We start from the raw sequence: 21,384 nt of genomic DNA, 5'->3' as shown, positions 1-21,384 counted from the left end.
GTTTTTTTTCTTTTTTTTGATAAATACCTTTGATGACGTCATATCCGGCTTTTTGTAAAAGTTGAGGCGGCACTGTCACACCCGCGATTCCGTATGGTCTGCTGGCTGATGTTGGTGTTAGTAGCCACCCTCAGCTGCCTTCGGACCCCCCGCAGGTTAGGGGGAAGAATTTACCCGATGCTCCCCAGCATGTTGTAAGAGGCGACTAACGGATTCTGTTTCTCTTTTTACCCTTGTTAAGTGTTTCTTGTATAGAATACATGTATAGTCAAATTTTGTAAAGATTTTAGTCAAGCAGTATGTAAGAAATGTTAAGTCCTTTGTACTGGAAACTTGCATTCTCCCAGTAAGGTAATACATTGTACTACGCTGCAAGCCCCTGGAGCAAATTTTTGATTAGTGCTTTTGTGGCTCTATCCCATTTCCCCCCTTTCCCCGTCTCGATATAACCTTCGTGGTTGAAAACGACGTTAAACACCAAATGAAGAAAGAAAGCTGCCTTCGAATAATGCTGGAAGAGGCTGTTCTTGTTTGCAAGGCTAGTCGTTCAATGAGACGATCTTCACGTGGAGTTGTCTTCTTTGGTCGCCCAGGGTGCGTCTTTCCTGGACCCTCCCAGTGGCTGTGAAACGTTGAATCAGTCTGACAATGACCGAGATGGACACGTGAAGTCGCCTGGCCACTTCTCGCTTGGGGACACCATCTTGGAACCATGCAACAGCTCGTCCCCTCTCAAACTCGTTCAATTTTCGTCGTGGAGGCATTGTCAGATCTATAATGCCTAATACTGGTGGTATATCTTCTCAAAAAGCCAAGCAAGTGACAGCATCTCACACATAAACAGCAGTGCTTGCACGTGCATAATGGTTTTTCCATGTGGCTTGTGCAATGTGTTCGGGCTGAACGGTCCGAAACATTAGGTCCTTTTTCGCAAGTTTGCGCTTTTTCTTTTGCTACCCAGCTCAGTAGTACAGAATTTTCCGAATTTTCCTACTAACACAACATCGCCCACTTACAGCTGAACAAGAATTCATAACAATTTGGTTCGACTGAGAAATAAATAACAGTAGCAAACTGATTTTATTGAGCACCTGTTTTCTCATAGTGATCCTTAACTTTTTGTGAGCAGTATATTTGCAATTTATTCTTATCGCTAGGTAGATTTGCATGGATTCCTTGCATAGGCAGGGGCCTGTGGCTAGACTTGCATCTGTCTTACAGAACTCACCCCTCTCTCCCCACCCCGGCCCTCTCTCCCCACCCCGGCCCTCTCTCTCCCTCCCTCCCGGCCCTCTCGCTCCCTCCCTGCTACCCCCTAGTATCTCTCTCTCTCTCTCTCTCTCTCTCTCTCTCTCTCTCTCTCTCTCTTTTGCCTTCATCTCTCTGAGAGGCTCTCCCCTCGATCTCTCTTTCTCTCTCCGTTTCTCTCTCTCTCTCTCCGTTTCTCTCTCTCTATCTTTCTCCTTCTAATTTCTCACTCACTTCGTAAGTTACCCCCCCCCCTCCTCTCTTTACAGTAGAGCTTAATTTCCTTGAATGTCTTTTTACATTTAGTCAAGTTTTGACTAAATGTTTTAACATAGAGGGGGAATCGAGACGAGGGTCATGGTGTATGTGTGTGTGTGTGTCTGTGTGTCTGTGCCTGTGTGTGTAGAGCGATTCAGAGTAAACTACTGGACCGATCTTTATGACATTTTTCATGAGAGTTCCTGGGTATGATACCCCCAGACGGTTTTTTCATTTTTTGGATAAATGTCTTTGATGATGTCATACCCGGCTTTTTGTAAAAGTTGAGGCGGCACTGTCACACCCTCATTTTTCAATCAAATTGATTGAAATTTTGGCTAAGCAATCTTCGACGAAGGCCGGACTTTGGTATTGCATTTCAGCTTGGAGGCTTAAAAATTAATTAATGACTTTGGTCAAATCTGAAAATTGTCAGTAAAATTATTTTTTTATAAAATGATCCAAAATAACGTTCATCTTTTTTTTCATTATTTTCTGATTCCAAAAACATATAAATATGTTATATTCGGATTAAAAACAAGCTCTGAAAATTAAAAATATAAAAATTATGATTAAAATAAAATTTTCCAAAATCGATTTAAAAACAATTTCATCTTATTCCTTGTCGGTTCCTGATTCAAAAAACATATAGATATGATATGTTTGAATTAAAACCACGCTCAGCAAGTTAAAACGAAAAGAGGTACAGAAAAGCGTGCTATGCAGCACAGCGAAACCACTACCGCGCTAAACAGGCTCGTCAGTTTCACTCCGTTTTGCACAAGCGGCGGACTACGGTCATTGTAAAAAAAATGCAGTGCGTTCGGTTTCATTCTGTGAGTTCCACAGCTTGACTAAATGTAATTTCGCCTTACGCGACTTGTTGATTCTGTAGGTGTCTGTGTTGTTCATATTGCGTGGGTGAATGCGTGCAAATGTGCATTGTATGCATGCGTTTGTCCGTATCTGCTTGTACTCGGGAATAAGACTGGACTTCGTGTAATATGGTATGGTAGAATTTCAAGCAATATGAAACAGTAGACTTGTTCGAAATAGTCTTGTAAGCGCTTTGTGCCAAAGAAGTTGCCATTTGTTTGTATAGCCTATTTTGAGAGCTGAGAGATGATCAGGAGCCTAGGCCTGTACATGTATTACATATAAGACAATTCCAGTCTTTCGTAAGGCAAAGCTAATGGCCCGAGCCCGTCCTTATGTTAGGTGTGACCGAGCTGACAGATAATATATATATATCTTACAGTAAAAAGTGCATGTGAGGCGACAAGTTAGATTTTGGGGGGTGGGGGAGGGAAGGGGTACTTGTATCTTTTATTGTTGATTTTTGTGTATTTTGTTATTCTATTTGAGCGGGATGTGTGTGTTTTGTGCGTGTGTGTGTGTACATGTGTGTGTGTGTGTGACAGACAGACAGACAATTGGATATTGGTAGATGGGAAGAAACATGATGCATGCACAGACCAACATACAACTGCTCTGATTGTTGACCTTTTTATGCAAATATATATTTTAGTACAAAAACTGGCTATAGTATAATGATATGTCATAATAAAAAATCAACAACAAAGAAACACAGTATACATGTTTTCACCATATGTACAAAAGACAGAATACACAGTAATAGCTCATAATCAATTGCAATCAGAATGTCGTTATAACTGCGAATTTATACACCACACACAATGGTGTTATGATTTTAGACAATAATTATACAGATAAGTTCTAAAACTCAATTTGTCTGCATATTTTCTTCATTAAATTCTTCAAATTACCCCCCCACCCTTCCCTCTGAGCAACGTGGAGGAAAAAGTTATGATCAATTAAATTAGGTCTACAGGTACCCTGATTTCAAACCCTGTACATCACCAAGAATAATTTTTCACAATAATTCCTTTTGTAAAATCATTATATATATCCATCGAACATGTCAAACTATTCAAAGTACTTTCCTTCTGTCATAGAACGTCTTCTAAACCTTGTGGACTAAGAGCATACCTTCTTCTTAATCACATACCAAAAATCCTACAGTTAGGCTGCTTTCAATGCAGAATTAAATTTTATCTCAACAGAAATTTGTAACCGACAGCCACGTCAATCAACGAAAATAAAAAATCAGGAAAAAACCTCACATACATAATTCCCGCTGTCCACAGAAATCGACCACGCAGTTGATTAGTGTCGTCTGTTCAAGCGATCAGGTGCTCTTATCACGTGACAGGTCTGTGTTGGTGTTTATAATCATTCACACAATAAGGAAGGTATATTTCAGTATAGGTATACATGTCGGGGTGTTTTTTTTCTTCTCCGCCCCGCTTTATTTCTTGTCTTTCTCTTTCACGCTCAAGATTCTACATTCACGCTTGCGCCTTAACGTTCATTCCAATTTCAAACTTGTACGCCTTCACGAAAATTGCTCACGCTTATATTCAACCCAGTTTTTCCACACAGAAAGGCAGCATACTTTTAGAGCAGATCTTTGGAAGATCAAGGCAGTTTTAGAAGCGATTCACAAATACCTGGTTTAGAAACGAGCCAAATATTTTGGGTACTGGGAATGTTTAAAAATGTCTTCTTGGGACGTGAACATGATTTGTTGAAAAGTAGGAGCTATAAAATGCTCTCATTTCTTTCCAAACCCGAGTTTGGTACTGGAATGTTTAAAAATGTCATCTTGGGACGTGACAATTTGATTTGTTGAAAAGTAGGAGCTATAAAATGCTCTCATTTCTTTCCAAACCCGAGTTTGGTACTGGAATGTTTAAAAATGCCATCTTGGGCCGTGACAATTTGATTTGTTGAAAAGTAGGAGCTATAAAATGCTCCCCTTTCTGTCCAAACCCGAGTTTCGGTACTGGAATGTTTAAAAATGTCATCTTGGGACGTGACAATTTGATTTGTTGAAAAGTAGGAGCTATAAAATGCTGCGTACCCTTTCTGTCCAAACTCGAGTTTCGGTGAAAGAATGCATACATTCAGCAAGGCAAACTTTGTCACAGGAAATTCTTCTTGTGAGAGGACACATTCCAAGCTTCTTTATCCCGGCAAAGACAAGACGTCAGATATGCAGTGAAGGGAAAACACTTCTTCAGATCTCAAAATGTGAACACTCTATTAAAATTTGCCTATCTAAAAAGAGACAAAAAAAGTATATACGCGAAGCATGTTACAATAACAAATAAATCTCTTTTTGATGAAGTTGCAAAATCTAAGAGTTATGTGTGAGTATGTACAAATTCACCGTTTAATCTGACTGCCAAAAAATGACATACATGTAAACTTCATGGCATGGATTTCTTGTATAAGATCGCGACATCTTTTCATTACTTATTAAAAACAAAAGAGCATACTGAGAAAGCTACATGTAATTCTTAGGCGTCTTTTACATTAACACCTATATGTACGACTTTCTCATAAAATTATGTTCAGAGATTGTATCAATGAATTTCAATAAAATTTGCAATACTTTATAGCCTGTGTAGAAAGTACACAATTTTAATTGCAAAAAAACACTAACACCCCCCCCAAAAAAAAACCTTGTTATCTTTTCATGTAATGCTCAAACATTCAGGTATAACAGTTAACAAAACAGTTTTCGGTTTTTCCACAAAATGTCACCGGTCCCGCACCTTTGACGGTTCACATATAATCACAACTTCAAGCGTATATGAACGATATCACAAAGAATGATGAACATCAGATAAAATCACTAAATTAGCGTCGTGCGCAGTGCTCATGCTCAGTAGAGACTGCATCGTTTCGGGGGCACCATCTTTGAAGTCGCTGGACATTGGAAGGCATCCTGGAATTCTTTTACTTGGGCTAGGGCCCCGTTTACCCTGCAAGATTGTAAAAGAGTCGTTAAAATAAGTTGAAGAAGAAGGATAATAAAACTTTAAAAAAAAAAAAAGATCGAGCCACACACAAATTAAGTAGCCCCCAAAAAGCCTTTTCTGCCTATATTTTGTCAAAAGCTTTCTCTTCCATTTAACGAAGCCTTATACTACTGTTAGGCTCAGTGATGACTGGTTTTCGGTGTTGATCTTCTATTTTATTTCAACATATTGACAAAATGATTTGACATTGCTTTAGGCGACTTGTTATTACTAATTATCTTTGTTCTGATGAAAAGTATAACATCATGTACATACCGGACACTGTTAAGGTAAATAATTCATCAGGGCGTATAAATTGACCATGCAATATGAAGAACCAAAAACAATGCCAGACAACATCGCCATCATACATAATATCGACTTGTTGGTAATTAAAACATTACAAAGAACAGAATGCAAACACGATTGAAATTCTAATCTGTTATTCAAGTAATTGTAATAGCTTGCCTGTTTAACACTGGTCCGTTTCAGAAAAATTAATTAAGTTTCAAGTTTTATTAACAGATTTTTATCTCCTCGTGTAGATAGAAGATAATAATGAGTGCCTTACCTGTGGTCCTCACTCATCGTTCGGCGTAGCGCCTTGTTCAGATATTCGTATGGAGTTCGGTTGTAGCAGAATGTCTGAAATAATATCATTCAAATATTAGCGCGGATACTTCTTAATTCGAGAAGGAGGGGTAAGGGGGCGGGGATATCTTTCTTGGGGGATGTATGATTAAAAATCTGTTTAAAAATCATGTTTTTCTTTCTTTCTTTCTTTCTTTCTTTCTTCTTTTCTTTCTTTCTTTTCTTTCAGTTTCTCATTTTCTTTCTTCCATTTTTTGTTTTGTCTTTCTGTCTTTTTTTTCCCTGTCTTCTTTTCTTTCCTCCCTTCCTTCCTTAGTTAACAATACAGTGGGGCGGGGATGTAGCTCAGTCGGTAGCGCGCTGGATTTGTATCCAGTTGGCCGCTGTGAGCGTGAGTTCGTCCCCACGTTCGGCGAGAGATTTATTTCTCAGAGTCAACTTTGTGTGCAGACTCTCCTCGGTGTCCGAACACCCCCCGTGTGTACACGCAAGCACAAGACCAAGTGCGCACAAAAAGATCCTGTAATCCATGTCAGAGTTCGGTGGGTTATAGAAACACGAAAATACCCAGCATGCTTCCTCCGAAAACGGCGTATGGCTGCCTAAATGGCGGGGTAAAAAACGGTCATACACGTAAAATTCCACTCGTGCAAAAAAACCACACGAGTGTACGTGGGAGTTTCAGCCCACGAACGCAGAAGAAGAAGAAGAAGAAGAAGAAGAACAATACAGTGTTTATTGACTAAAAACGCAAAGAAGGCAAACAAAGATCTTACTCTCCAGGACAAAAAAAGCGCAATGTGATTAAATACCCCACAATTATGTGCTTGGCACAGGGAAAAAACACAGGGGAAAAAACCCCGCAATTCAAAAAGTGATTGCTATTGTTATTGTTAGTGGTATTCTTCTTCTTCTTCTTCGTTCATGGGCTTAGGCTCCCACGTTCACTCATGTTTTGAGCACGAGTGGAATTTTACGTGTATGACCGTTTTTACCCCGCCATTCAGGCAGCATACGCCGATTTCGGGGGAGGCATGCTGGGTATTTTCGTGTTACTATAACCCACCGAACTCGGACATGGATCACGGGATCTTTTCCGTGCGGACTTGGTCATGTGCTTGCGTGTACACACGAAGGGGGTTAAGTCACTAGCAGGTCTGCACATAAGTTGACCTGGAAGATCGGAAAATCTCCACTCTTAAACCCACCAGGCGGCAGCGACTGGGATTCGAACTCACGACCTCGGCCGATTAGGAGGCCGACGTCTTACCACCGTCTGCGCCCGTCGTTAGTGGTATTGATATTGTTGATTGTTGTCAACGCGTACCTGTGCATAAGAGATGAAAAACATCTGATCGTTGGTGTAGATGTGTCCTGGCATAGCCTTCTCCTCCCCCGTGACTCCGATCCAGTCCTTGTAAGCCTGAAAAAGTTCACATGTGTTTGATCACGAAATACACAATAATAGTTTTTTGTTCTGTCTTGTGGGGGGAGACAAGACAAGACAAGACAAGACACATTCTTTAAGAGGATAATGGCATAAGCAAACAAGTGCTTTTTAACATCCAGCCCTCGCCCATGTAAGGGACTAATCTAATGATAATACGTTTTATAAATGTTAAAATAACAATCAAAGAAGTAATAAAAACAAACAAACAAATAAACAAACAACTAACCAACGACACAAACTAAAATGCATACAGACAAACTTAAAACATTATTTTCAAGGGCAAGAGGGAGAGAGAGATTGAGAGAGAGAGAGGAGATCATAGACAGACAGACAAACATGCGAACTCAGAAACAGAGACAGACAGAAAGAGAGAGGGGGAGGATACAGACAGACAGAAACAGGGAAAGAGACAGACAGACAAACATGCGGACTGATAAACAGAGACAGGCAGAAATAGACACAGAGAGAGAGAGAGAGAGAGAGAGAGAGAGAGAGAGAGAGAGAGAGAGAGAGAGATTATAGACAGAAACTGGGAAACGGACAGGCAGACAAACATGCGGACTGATAAACAGACTGCACTGAGACAGAACTTGAATAGACAGAGAGAGAGGGAGACTATAGACAGACAGACAGAAACTGGGAAACGGACAGACAGACAAACATGCGGACTGATAAACAGACTGCACTGAGACAGAACTTGAATAGACAGAGAGAGAGAGGGAGACTATAGACAGAAACTGGGAAACGGACAGACAGACAAACATGCGGACTGATAAACAGAAACAGAGACACTGAGACAGAAATAGACAGAGAGAGAGAGAGATTACAGACAGACGCGTGTACAGACAGAAACTGGGAAAGAGACAGACAAACATGCGGACTCGGAAACAGAAACACAGACAGACAGAGAGAGAGAGATTATAGACAGACGGACAGAAACAGGGAAAGAGACAGACAGACAAACATGCGGACTGATAAACAGAGACAGACAGAAATAGACATAGAGAGAGAAAGTGTGTGTGCGCGCGCATGTAACCTATTTGTGCGTGTGTTTGTGTGTGTGTGCGTGCATGTCTGCGTGCGTGGGTGTGAGTCTTTGGCGCTTCTTTTCACTTTGTTTGTATATCCCTGCTTTTCCATATAAGCTACCATTTCCCCACTGTTTGCTATCCTTACCTTGTAAGCAAGTTTGATGCCGCTAGATTCACCCAACGCCAGAGGTGCATAGGAACGGGCATTTACTGGGACCTGAAAACAGAGGAAACCAGATAAAACATGCAATGACGACCCGTTTCTATCATAGCAGATACTATTTCAATACAGAATAAAATGCAGAGTATTCAAGTTATTGCCTAGGTTGTTTGTTTATTTGTTTTCTCTCTATTTTACGAGCGCTCTTGCCCCCCCCCCCTCCCTCACACACACACACACACACACACACACACACACACACACACACACACTTTCTTTTTCTCTCCCTCTCTCTCCACCTCCCCCTCCCCCCTCTCTCTCTCCATCCATTCCCTCCCCTTTTCCCTTTTTATCTTTTCATCCTACTTCAATCCACCCATTCTTCCTTCCTTCCTACCAGCCGCACTAAATCACTCCAAACTGACAGTAAGTTCGTCTACCCATTCTTCCTCCCAGCCGCACTAAATCACTCCAAACTGACAGTAAGTTTGTCTACCCATTCTTCCTACCAGCCACACTAAATCACTCCAAACTGACAGTAAGTTTGTCTACCCATTCTTCCTACCAGCCGCACTAAATCACTCCAAACTGACAGCAAGTTCGTCTACCCATTCTTCCTACCAGCCACACTAAATCACTCCAAACTGACAGTAAGTTTGTCTACCCATTCTTCCTACCAGCCGCACTAAATCACTCCAAACTGACAGTAAGTTCGTCTACCCATTCTTCCTACCAGCCGCACTAAATCACTCTAAACTGACAGTAAGTTTGTCTACCCATTCTTCCTACCAGCCGCACTAAATCACTCCAAACTGACAGTAAGTTCGTCTACCCATTCTTCCTACCAGCCGCACTAAATCACTCCAAACTGACAGTAAGTTTGTCTACCCATTCTTCCTACCAGCCACACTAAATCACTCCAAACTGACAGTAAGTTCGTCTACCCATTCTTCCTACCAGCCACACTAAATCACTCCAAACTGACAGTAAGTTCGTCTACCCATTCTTCCTACCAGCCGCACTAAATCACTCCAAACTGACAGTAAGTTTGTCTACCCATTCTTCCTACCAGCCACACTAAATCACCCCAAACTGACAGCAAGTTCGTCTACCCATTCTTCCTACCAGCCACACTAAATCACCCCAAACTGACAGTAAGTTCGTCTACCCATTCTTCCTACCAGCCACACTAAATCACCCCAAACTTACAGTAAATTCATTATCGAATCCAGGTAAGTCAAAGGGCCCCATGGTCAGGTTTACGTAGGCGTCCACCACACACTTTCTGACCGTTGCGTATTTCTGGGCCGTGCTGTTTGACCACCATGACCCGTAGTGTGACCCGTTGAGAGCGTAGTAATCGCCTGAAACAACAACGATGACATTTTAGATAAAAGTCTCTCTCTCTCTCTCTCTCTCTCTCTCTCTCTCTCTCTCTCTCTCTCTCTCTCTCTCTCTCTCTCTCTCTCTCTCTCTCTCTCTCTCTCTCTCTCTCTCTCCATTAACAAGCACACTTTTGAATTTTGAATTTTTATTTTGCTATACCTTTCCCCATTGTTTTTTATAATTTTTTTTTTAATAAATTTTTCATATTTATTCTTTGTTTCATGTGTGTATTATAGTAGGGACTAGCTGTAAGAAAGGACCATATGGACCTAATGCTATCATCCCTCAGTAATAAAGTTTTCGAGTTCGAGTTCTCTCTCTCTCTCTGTCTCTCTCTGAGTCTCTCTCTCTCTCGGCTGTGTTTTTTGTGTGAATGAACTGTCTACTTTAGGGGTCAATTCTCACCGATTTCGTCGATGGCATGAACAAGCTGCTTCGCCACAATGCTACCCATGGAACCGAAGTTCATGTAACGGGGACTCTTGTGGTCGTAGATGGGGAACTGCAGAAGTCCAGCGGGGACGATGAGCTCCTTCCAGGGGTTGGAGTACTCAGCCACGAAACTGTAGGTGGGGTATGCCCACACGCTGCGGTCCCCCTGGTTGGTAAGTCGGCGGTTCCAATCCTGCTTGAAATACTTGTTAAAGGACAGCAGGTTGCCGAAGTAGTCCATTTTGTTGATGGTCAGCTGGTTGAAAGAGAAGAAAAAAGGTGGATAGTTAAAAAAAATTTGGGGGGGAGAAAGAATTTTTGAGTATTTGTTGAAAATGTGACGATTTTTTTTTAGTAATTTTGGAAATTTCGGGTATTTGGGTTGAGGAATTTTACATAATTATTTTTGGTATACGTTTATCACATTTTCTGTCTTTAGAAAACTATGTCTCTATCTGTGTGTATGTCTCTCTCTCTGTCTGTGTGCGAGGCTGTGTTTCTGTCTGTCTGTCTGTCTGTCTGTCTGTCTGTCTGTCTGTCTGTCTGTCTGTCTCTCTCTCTCTCTCTCTCTCTCTCTCTCTCTCTCTCTCTCTCTCTCTCTCTCATCCCTCGGTAATAAAGTTTTTGAGTTTATCTCTCTCTCTCTCTCTCTCTCTCTCTCTCTCTCTCTCTCTCTCTCTCTCTCTCTCTCTCTCTCGCACCTTGAAATGTCTTTTTGATTGTTGGACATGTTAGTAAGTTGTTAGTTATATAAATTGTACTGTAGTTAACTTTACTTCTATTTCATTTTATTATTGAGTTACCCTCACGGGGCGAGGGCCGGATAAAAAAAAAAGCTTGTTTGCATTGCTTATTCTGTCAACCTCAAAAACTAAAGTTTAATTCAATTCAATTCTCACTTTCTCAGACAAAAGTTACAGTACGAACTGGATATAAAAGAAAATGATAGCAAAGGTGTGCGTAACTTACTGCGGAATACACTTGGTTCAGCGTGTTGTCATTCATCATGTAGTCAGGGTAGCCAAGCTTAATCAAAGATTCGTCCAACTGCAATTGAGATCAACAAACATGACATTTCGTTTAGGTCCTTGGGTTTAAAATAAAGAATATCTAAATATGGCAAATTGCCCAAGGAATGCCACTGGAGAGCAAACTAATCAAGACATGAAATGTAAAAGTATGTGTTTTTTTCTGCTCCGTTCGCTTCCTTGTCTTTATTTCATTGCTTTTCTTTTTTCAAATTATGAGCCGAACTATACTGAAAAAAATAGCTGCTCTAAACTAGATTTTTCACGAGAGTTGTAGACTCTAAAACTGGGCAATCAACTCGCTCAAATAAAGTAATTGCAAACAAGGTATTCCTACGTTGGATATAATTATATACGCAGAGAAACCGACACAACAGATCAGCCAACCACTACTCACACAGACATACAGACAGGCCTCCCCCCACCCGTACACACACACACACACACACACACACACACACACACACACACACACACAAACACATACACACTCACACACACACACACACACTGCACACACACACACACACACAACCTCGCCCCCTTCCCTAACCATCACCGTCACATACACACGACCATCCCTGCTCGCCTCCCCCCCCCCCCCCCAACACATGTACACATACCTTCTTCTGAGCAAGTAGTCTTGTATCGGGCGACATCCAATGGAAGGTACTCTTCAGACTTTCTGACATGGCCTTCTTGATATAGTTCGTTATTTCATGGGCCTGAAGCACAACACACAAAATAAAGAACATGACGTCACGCTCATAAGATAATTGCCTATGTCATTTTTTTAAGTTTTGAGAAAAACGCTAAAATGAATTTTGGTTTCTGAACAATCTGCCAATCTCATTTTTGGTATAAGTTTCAAACTGCCTATCTCGAGTTGTGGCAGCTGGACTCGATAAACGTGAGATAAAGAGCTGACAGCAACATTTTCAATCAGCAAAACTGCATAGCAACCCACAAAGAGCTTTTGCATACTTTGACATTCTCAAAACAAGTCTTCCTTTATCATAAAGAAAAAGTGCCTAACTCAAGAAACGAGATCGGCAGTTTTGCTTACGTTACCGTGGCAATGGTTTCCGATGGTCTGAGAGTTTTTACTCTCAAACACATGATAGATACTCTTCCAGTAGTTTCCCCTGTAGTTTCACTACAGAAAGGCGAGGGCCCCAAAGGGTTTAAAATCGTGATCGTGATTGGCGTTTTTTGACCTTTCTGTGACCGTGATTGCCGAAATTTCCATTTCTGTGATCGTGATGGGACTTTGCCCGTGATCCGTGATGACAAAAAAATCAAGTCTCGTGATCGTGATCGTCATTTGTTTTCGTGATCGTGATGGGCATTATTGCAAAGCATTTTATTTTCAACGTACATTTTTCACAGCTGTATCACTCTATGATCCTCTATTCGTCAAGGTGTTTGTGATCGTGAAAACAAAAATCAAGGTAACTGTGATCGTGAAAGCTAAAATTTCCCTTCCCGTGATCGTGATGATACCCCCCCTTTGGGGCCCTCAAAGGCCTAAGACTGAGATATGTATTTTTCTTGTGAGCGTGACGATGAGTATGGTGCTCTCCGTGATGCATTTCAAGGCCCCAATAAGCATCAGAAGTTCAGGCAATCACATCATTATTCTATGTTGTATATGTGACGTGAAACGTAAAATTTGCGTCATGTTTTCTTTTTGAGTCAAATGAGCAATGCACAAAGCTGCCAAAAGTCTGACAAGATTCTCATGTGTGAACTATGATTCACTTACCGCTCTCTTGTTGGCGTCCGAGAAGTGATCCTTGACGAAGAGAGCACTCAAGGCCTCTTTCATGTCGGTGTCGATCTTCCTGACGCAGTACTTCCACGTGCCGAGGAACTCCGCCACGCCCGTCATGTCCACGTAGATCTCGCGGTTGGCGTGCACGTAGTCCCAGCTCAGGTCCTGCACGTAGCGGTGAGCCATGCGCCACACCAGGTAGTTGTTGAGCATTCTGACGACATAAATTGGTCAAGGTCATTTTCATCTTCAGAGAAGTCAAGGACGAAGCAATAAAAACTATCAAAAGAGGCCATGTTTAGAGAGATAGCCTATATGCGCCACATCAGGTAGTTGTTGAGCATTCTGACAACACGGCAAGGGGTTAAGAGAGGTCAAGGTCATGTTCATCTTCAGAGAGGTCAAGGACGTAGCCATAAAAGATCGATAGAAGCACTGTTTAGAGAGGTAAACGTGAAGCTATGCTATCCGCCACACCAGGTAGTTGTTGAGCATTCTGACGACACAAGGGGTTAAGAGAGGTCAAGGTCATGTTCAGGGAGGTGAAGGACGTAGAAAGAAACCGTTCGGACATACGAAAGGGGTACAACGTGTCCATGCTATGCGTCACACCAGGTCGTTGGGGATTCGGATGATATACGGGATGTTAAAGGAGGTCAGGAACAGGTTCCTAACCCATCCTCCACCCTTCTATTTCTGTAGTCTCTACATTTTACACACATACACATACACACACACAGACGTAGGCACGTTCAAACATACACATACACACTCATGCACGCACGCGCGCGCACACATACACACACCCCCCAACACACACACACACATACACACAACTTGAACACTGTAACGTGTTGGTTATCTCCTCAACAAACACTAACTTACACACACGCACCCACCCACCCACCCACACACACATACACACACACACACACACACACACACAAACACAAACACACGCACGACCCCCCCCCCCCCACCCACATATCCCTGCCACCCCCTGTCCAAAAACCGGTCTATCCCCACAGTCCCTATCATGTATATGCACACGCTTTCAAATTCCGCCGCTTACCGGGATTTGTTGCCACTGTCCATGTTGTTCAACCAGTTTGTGACCTTGGTGATGTAGTCTTGTTCCAGCACCACCACGTATGTATTTCTGTTGACCGGGGACATGTCAAACATGTACGTGAACAGCTTGACCCAGTCGATCTGAAAGAAACAGTGTCATGTGTAACTGATAAGCACTTTATTGTCCATTGAAATATACATGACATGGAAATGTGTTTTTAACACATGTAAATCTACCTGTCAACCATATTTAAACAGACATGTTTCATAAACCACCAACAGACAGGTCGTGTGTGTGTGTGTGTGTGTGTGTGTGTGTGTGTGTGTGTGTGTGTGTGTGTGTGTGTGTGTGCGGGGGTGTGGTAGCATGCTTGCGTCAGTTAGTTTGTTTGCTTTAAAAAAAATTGTTTATTACATGCACATGTATTGAAGTGAAGTAAAACTGAGAGCTTGGAGAAAGGATGAGACTCGCTTTCTTTTGAAACCAATACACACATTTACATTTTGGAAAACGACACTCACATCGAATGAGTAAACATAATGTAGTCTTTTCACCATAAACTTCTCTGTACGTCGAGAAAACAAAACCTGTCACCCGTTGGCCAAAACGGCTGGCCATACTTATATCCTTGAACTTAAGACTTTCGCGTGACTTACCGCTCCTCCTGACAAGTTGTTGAGGTCGGTCAGCGTCAGGCGTTTGTCCGACGCGTGAGGATTCTGTGTGGCCTCTGCGATCGACTTGAACTGAAGACAAACCCATTGGTATGAAAATAATTATTTGTTGTCAATGTTGTCAACACACTTATTTCACAAAACCCTTTACAAAAAAATATATTAAACCCTTGACTGCATGAAAAAATTTAGTTAAAAAAAAAATTATGCATATATAAAAAAAGAAAAACATACAGTCCCTGTCTCGAAACCTATGCACTAAAACTGAGAAAATAGTCTCCAGGGGAGGCAATCATCTTGCTGCCAATCAAAGCGAAATGTTCATCGGTTGTTTCCCTTGTCATAGGATTGATTTCTCGACTGTACCAAAGTACGAATACCTAACACGAATTGTGGCAGTCAGGGAATTCAATTCGTAAACAAGTTTCATCAGAATTCACATTTATTTTTACATGAGAGGGTTTTTTTTTTTACATCAACTATCTGTGCAAACAGTTTCATCTGTGGACACATGCATTCACAACACAATTTTAACATCAACACAGAACATCAAGACAGGGTACAGTGAGACCCCCCCCCCCCCCCTTTTAAGACCCCCCAATTGAAGACTCTCTATGGGCGGGGATGTAGCTCAGTCGGTAGCGCGCTGGATTTGTATCCAGTTGGCCGCTGTCAGCGTGAGTTCGTCCCCACGTTCGGCGAGAGATTTATTTCTCAGAGTCAACTTTGTGTGCAGACTCTCCTCGGTGTCCGAACACCCCCGTGTGTACACGCAAGCACAAGACCCAAGTGCGCACGAAAAAGATCCTGTAATCCATGTCAGAGTTCGGTGGGTTATAGAAACACGAAAATACCCAGCATGCTTCCTCCGAAAGCGGCGTATGGCTGCCTAAATGGCGGGGTAAAAACGGTCATACACGTAAAATTCCACTCGTGCAAAAAAACACGTAGTGTACGTGGGAGTTTCAGCCCACGAACGCAGAAGAAGAAGAAGACTCCCTCCTTTTTAAGACCTTGTTTTCTCAGACTTTGTGTTCAGAACCTCTGTAGATTTTCTCTCTTTTTAAGACTCCCTCCTTTTTAAGACCTAATTTTCTCAGATTTTGAGGTCTTGAAAGGGGGGTTCCCCTATAGCTCCATTGGTATTGTGATTCTCTGGTCACAGGTTGGAATCCAGGCCGGGACGGACACGGGTCGATAAGTTATGCGATGACTCAGAAACTGCATCCATGTCCCACCCCCGTGTCACCCCCGTTGCATGTTAAAGACCCCTGTCGTTCTACCAGCAGACCCGTGACTGCGGGTGGTTGATACATTATGCACTATCCCCTCCCCCGCCATTCCTCCCCCGGATAGAACGACTCGTGTTGCCGCTAGCTTTCCCAGGTAAGGGACAATGGAAATATGAAAGTCGGTACAGGGGAACCTCCCTGTTAAGACCTAAACCAGTCTGACAAAAACGTGGGGGGGGGGGGGGTGGCCAAATAGAAAGGGTTGAAGCAGCCTGCATGCAACGGAGGTCACACACACACACACACACACACACACACACACACACACACACACACACACACACACACACACCACACACACACACACCCACACACACACACCCCACACACACACGCACACACCCCACACACACACGCACACACCCGCGCACCCCCACCCCCCACACACACACAGGCACACGCACACTCCCCCCCCCACACACACACAAGAAAGCACCTACCCCGGCAAGCTGTGACTCCACCATAAAGGCGTCGTTGACGAAGGTCTCCAGGCGGTAGTTCTTCTCCGCGGCAGTGATGTTGAGCTTGGCGTCCCGGAGTAGGTAGCCCCCCACGGTGCGCATGAACTTCTTGTAGTCAGTCAGCTCCTGTTAACCAAGGTCAGCACAAGCGTTAACACCATCAGCAGTTAACATTCAAAACCCATTAGTCATTTTGCTCCTGTTACACATCGCTAGCACAACTATTAACCCTACATTGGACAGACAGACAATATAAGATGTTTGGTGGCTTGTTGACAGACCAGCTTTTTGTGTATGTGGAATATTTGATGTATGTGACACGGATGCCAATTTACGAAACTAATTCTGACACAAAATCTTTCAAAAGTAATTCAACACATAATGCTCAGGGGCGAATCCAAGGGGGGTTTCTGGATCCCCCCTCCCCCCCCCCCCCCCCTTCCTAAACTGACAAAAGAAGAAAAAAAGAGAAAACAAACAAAAAATATATTTTAACAAATTGAAAAGAAAAAAAACCTCATGGCTCAGATTACACCAGATTGCTCCAACTTCCTTGATTTGTATCAAAATGTTTCGGGGGGGGGGGGGGATGTCCCCGAACCCCCCAGGACACGGCCTTTGTCTTCTACGTGACGATTTTGAAAAATAGTCAACGATTTGTTTGCTCAGGATGCACCAGATCGGTCAATTGCCCTTGTTTTGATCCTTCTTCTTCTTCTTCTTTTTCTTCTTCTTCTTCTCAGATTGCACCAGATTGCTTCATTTTACTTGGTTTTATCAACATTTTCAGGGGGAGCATGCCCCCGGACCCCCCAAGCCTAGGAGGTTCGAAAGCTTCGCGCCCTCAACTAAACGCTTCGCGTTGTCGAATTGTCGCTAAAAGAAATGTGGACCCCCCCCCCCCCCCCCTTAAAATGATGTTATCCGCCCCTGATGCTCACTCTCTTCGTCAAGAAGTCAGGGTGTTGATGTCTTGGTAAGTGTTCAAGTGGAGTATGGTTTTTCCCATGTAAAGGCCGGACCAGATCTGAGATGGTGAAGCGAACTGCTTTCACGAGAAGGAGTGTGACTTTATCGCACATTTGTTGTCAAAGTTAAAAAGTTCCGATTGAATGAGTGAGAGAGAGAGAGAGAGAGAGAGAGAGAGAGAGAGAGAGAGAGAGAGAGAGAGAGAGAGAGAGAGAGAGAGAGAGAGAGAGAGAGAGAGAGCCGAGAGAGCGGGCGACAGAGAGAAAGAGAGCGGGCGACAGAGAGAAAGAGAGCGGGCGACAGAGAGAAAGAGAGAGAGAGAGACAGAGACAGAGAGATAGAGAAAGAGAGAGAGAAAGCGACACAGACAGAGAGAGAGAGAGAGAGAGAGAGAGAGAGAGAGAGAGAGCGACAGAGAGAGAGAGAGAGAGAGTGACAGAGAGAGAGAGAGTGAGAGAGAGAGAGAGAGAGAGAGAGAGAGAGAGCGGGCGACAGAGAGATAGAGAAAGAGAGAGAGAGTGTGACAGAGAGAATGACAGAGAGAGAGAGAGAGAGAGAGAGAGCGGGCGACAGAGAGAGAGAGAGAGAGAGAGAGACAGAGAGAGAGAGACAGAGAGAGACAGAGAGAGAGAGAGAGACAGAGAGAGAGAGACAGAGAGAGAGACAGAGATACAGAGAGAGAGAGAGAGACAGAGGAAGAGAGACAGAGAGAGAGAGAGGAAGAGAGCGAGAGGAAGAGAGCGAGAGAGAGAGAGACAGAGAGAGAGAGAGAGAGGAAGAGAACGAGAGAGAGAGAGAGAGAGAGAGAGGAAGAGAGAGAGAGAGAGAGAGAGAGAGAGGAAGAGAACGAGAGAGAGAGGAAGAGAGCGAGAGAGAGAGAGACCCTACATTAGAGCCAGCAAAAACGACGTGAATAACTCTCACCACTCACCTTCAAGTACTCGTCATTAGTTCCAACGAAATAGCCGTACGGGATACCAATTCCAGACAAGTCGATCTGAAAAAAAAGAAGAAAAAGAACTTGCATGAAAACATGTGCAACCACAAAACATACACCTGCACAATGATTAGAACTATAGCATTTATGTCTTATTCTTATGTCAAATTAAATCTGACTAAAACGTGGGTCGTCAATCGTTAACTGAGGCAGGCGGAGGCGTCGAAGGCGAAATTCCATTTTAATGTACTCGTTTTAATTGACAATAAAGTTTTGTTATTGTTCGTGTTCTGGCTCTTGTAAATAATTCAAATTAGAAACACTGTATAGTCCATTAATATGAATTGATTCCATCGATATGTGTCTCAGTTACACATGTAAATCTACCTGTCAACAATGTTTAAAAAACATACGTTTTGTTAAACATCAACAAACAGACAAACACAACAACAACGACAGCAAAAGTATAAACCAACATGTCTTTTCACGAGTAGTCACTGTGGGGTAGTGCTGTTAGAAGCACAGGAGCTTGTATCAAATCGCCGGTCGATCATTAATTACAGTCTACTACTACTATATACTACTACTATATGTAGTATATAGTAGTGGTATATAGTAGTAGTAGACTGTAAATATTGATCGACCGGCGATTTGATACAAGCTCCTGTGGTTAGAAGGTAGAAGGGATGTGGCTGTTTGTAAATTAAAAATATGTGTGGAATTGAGGAGGTTTTTTTTCTTCTCGCGGGACTAGGAGCTTACCAATGAATGGTTTGGAATTTGAAGGCGATAGATGATTTTCGGAAATAACTCGAGTTTGTATGGCTTATGAAAGAGTTAGTACCCTTGCTTTTTCTTGAACAAATATCAACATGTGGTTCCTGTACACGTGTTTGAGACAGGCACATCCGCGCCAGTGACTGGCCTACAATGCCACGTGCGTAGGAAGTAATGTCACGTGTGGAATAATGTCACGTGGGAAATAATGTCACTTACAGGCCAGTTACAAGTGAGAGGGTGTGTTTCAAACACGTGTACAGGAACCACACGTCAATATTTGTCCGAGCAAAAGCAAGGGAACTCACTCTTTCACAACCCATACAGTTATTTCCGGAGTTGGTCTAGTTTCTTCTGTTTTTCTGTTCAGGGTGGGTCGCGGGGTCAAAGGTTCTTCTTCTTATTCTTCTTCTTTGTTCATGGGCTTAGACTCCCACGTTCACTCATGTTTTTAGCACGAGTGGATTTTTACATGTATGACCGTTTTTACCCCGTCATTCAGGCAGCATACGCCGATTTCGCGGGAGGCATGCTGGGTATTTTCGTGTTTCTATAACCCATCGAACTCTGACATGGATTACAGGATCTTTTCCGTGCGCACTTGGTCTTGTGCTTGCGTGTACACACGAAGGGGGTTAATTAAGTCACAAGCAGGTCTGCACATAAGTTGACCTGGGAGATCGGAAAATCCTCCACTCTTAACCCACCAGGCGACAGCGACCGGGATTCGAACTCACGACCTCCCGATTAGAAGGCCGACGTCTTACCACCACCGACTGCGCCCGTCAACAGTGAACTAAGAATGAAATTAAATTAGAACGGGCAATTGTTTCTCGTTCGTCAGAGGCATATCAAGTGCAGAGAAATCTCAGGTTAAAAAAGAGGTTTTTATGAAGAAAAGAGCCTTATCATCACATGGGTAAATCTAGAGATGTTATGAAGAGGAACAATTTGAAAACAAGGCGGTTTGAAGACAGAGGGGATCTGAAAACGGATGGTCTTTAAGCTTAAACCAGAGATTTCATTGCATAAGGAAAAGAAATGCTGTGTGCTCCTGAATAAAAAACCCAAGAAAGGTAGGTTGTTGGAACGTTTGCTATTGACAAAGCAATACATCCACACTGCCTCTCTCTGTGTTATCGTATTTGATTACATAAGCAGCGTATAAGTAATGATTATTATCGTTTGTCTCGTATTTTATATGTTAACGAATTACTGCCTTCCATACAAAATTGTTACATTTACTTGAATTTACATGTTGCATGTCTTAGACTTGATGCTCTCTTCCTATGCGCTTTCGTCCTAGTCTCTCCTTGTGGTTGTTAGTACCTTCTTCCCCCTCTCCCTCCCTTTTCTTTTTATCTTCTGTAGATTCTTTTGTTCCTATTTAGCTCCCCATCCCCATTCTTTCAATTTGTTCTTCTGGTTTATTGTTGTTATGTCCACCATTACGAAAATGTGTGTAATTTAGTATTGTTCTGGTCACGTGATATAAGCATTTGCTTGAGTGCGTGTCCTAGCTGTGTGTTTGGAACTGTACTGTTCATGCGAAAAAATTCTGAATAACATTTTGTTTAAACCAATACATTCACAGATATTTCGACCCAACGGTCTTTTAAGTGAACAGACAAACAAATATTCACACGAAACTTATCTTGATAGTTTTATCGGTTTACGTCCACTCGTCAGGAAGCCGAGCGAATGGTGGACGTAAGCTGATAGAACTATCAAGACAAGTTTCGTGTGAATATTTTGTTTGTCTGTTCACTTAAAAGACCGTTGGGTCGAAATATCTGTGAATGTATTGTTTTGTCAATAACAAACGTTCCAACAACCTACCTTTCTTGTTTTTTGATTCTGAATTTTGGAACGTTGGCAGTCTCTTTGTTTTTGGATTGGTGTGCTCCTGATTAATATTGGTAAAGTTAGAGATGCTATGAAGAATAACAACTTTGAA

General features: G+C 42.6%; 2 protein-coding genes across 2 annotated transcripts in view; both read right to left on the bottom strand.

Moving 5' to 3' along the window:
- Window positions 1-2,998: 2,998 nt before the first annotated feature.
- The window catches only part of LOC138970728 (endothelin-converting enzyme homolog), a 58,857-nt gene continuing 40,471 nt past the window's right edge, over window positions 2,999-21,384 (bottom strand). Inside the window, exons 8-16 of the mRNA XM_070343225.1 lie at window positions 13,237-13,459; window positions 12,095-12,196; window positions 11,413-11,490; window positions 10,417-10,699; window positions 9,835-9,989; window positions 8,611-8,682; window positions 7,312-7,407; window positions 5,965-6,038; window positions 2,999-5,357 (exon numbers count right to left, since the gene is read on the bottom strand). Of these exons, the coding sequence (XP_070199326.1) occupies window positions 5,258-5,357; window positions 5,965-6,038; window positions 7,312-7,407; window positions 8,611-8,682; window positions 9,835-9,989; window positions 10,417-10,699; window positions 11,413-11,490; window positions 12,095-12,196; window positions 13,237-13,459 (1,183 nt within the window). The 3' untranslated portion in view covers window positions 2,999-5,257. The remainder of the gene's footprint in view (window positions 5,358-5,964; window positions 6,039-7,311; window positions 7,408-8,610; window positions 8,683-9,834; window positions 9,990-10,416; window positions 10,700-11,412; window positions 11,491-12,094; window positions 12,197-13,236; window positions 13,460-21,384) is intronic.
- The window catches only part of LOC138971942 (uncharacterized), an 8,918-nt gene continuing 1,238 nt past the window's right edge, over window positions 13,705-21,384 (bottom strand). Inside the window, exons 3-8 of the mRNA XM_070344788.1 lie at window positions 19,127-19,160; window positions 18,645-18,769; window positions 16,724-16,870; window positions 14,974-15,063; window positions 14,318-14,457; window positions 13,705-13,741 (exon numbers count right to left, since the gene is read on the bottom strand). Coding sequence (XP_070200889.1) covers window positions 13,705-13,741; window positions 14,318-14,457; window positions 14,974-15,063; window positions 16,724-16,870; window positions 18,645-18,769; window positions 19,127-19,160 — 573 coding nt within the window. The remainder of the gene's footprint in view (window positions 13,742-14,317; window positions 14,458-14,973; window positions 15,064-16,723; window positions 16,871-18,644; window positions 18,770-19,126; window positions 19,161-21,384) is intronic.

The sequence above is a fragment of the Littorina saxatilis genome, linkage group LG7 (genome assembly GCF_037325665.1).
Source record: "Littorina saxatilis isolate snail1 linkage group LG7, US_GU_Lsax_2.0, whole genome shotgun sequence".
Lineage (NCBI taxonomy): Eukaryota > Metazoa > Mollusca > Gastropoda > Littorinimorpha > Littorinidae > Littorina > Littorina saxatilis.
Note: the sequence above shows the minus strand (reverse complement) of the source record. Positions and strands in the feature narration are given on the sequence as shown.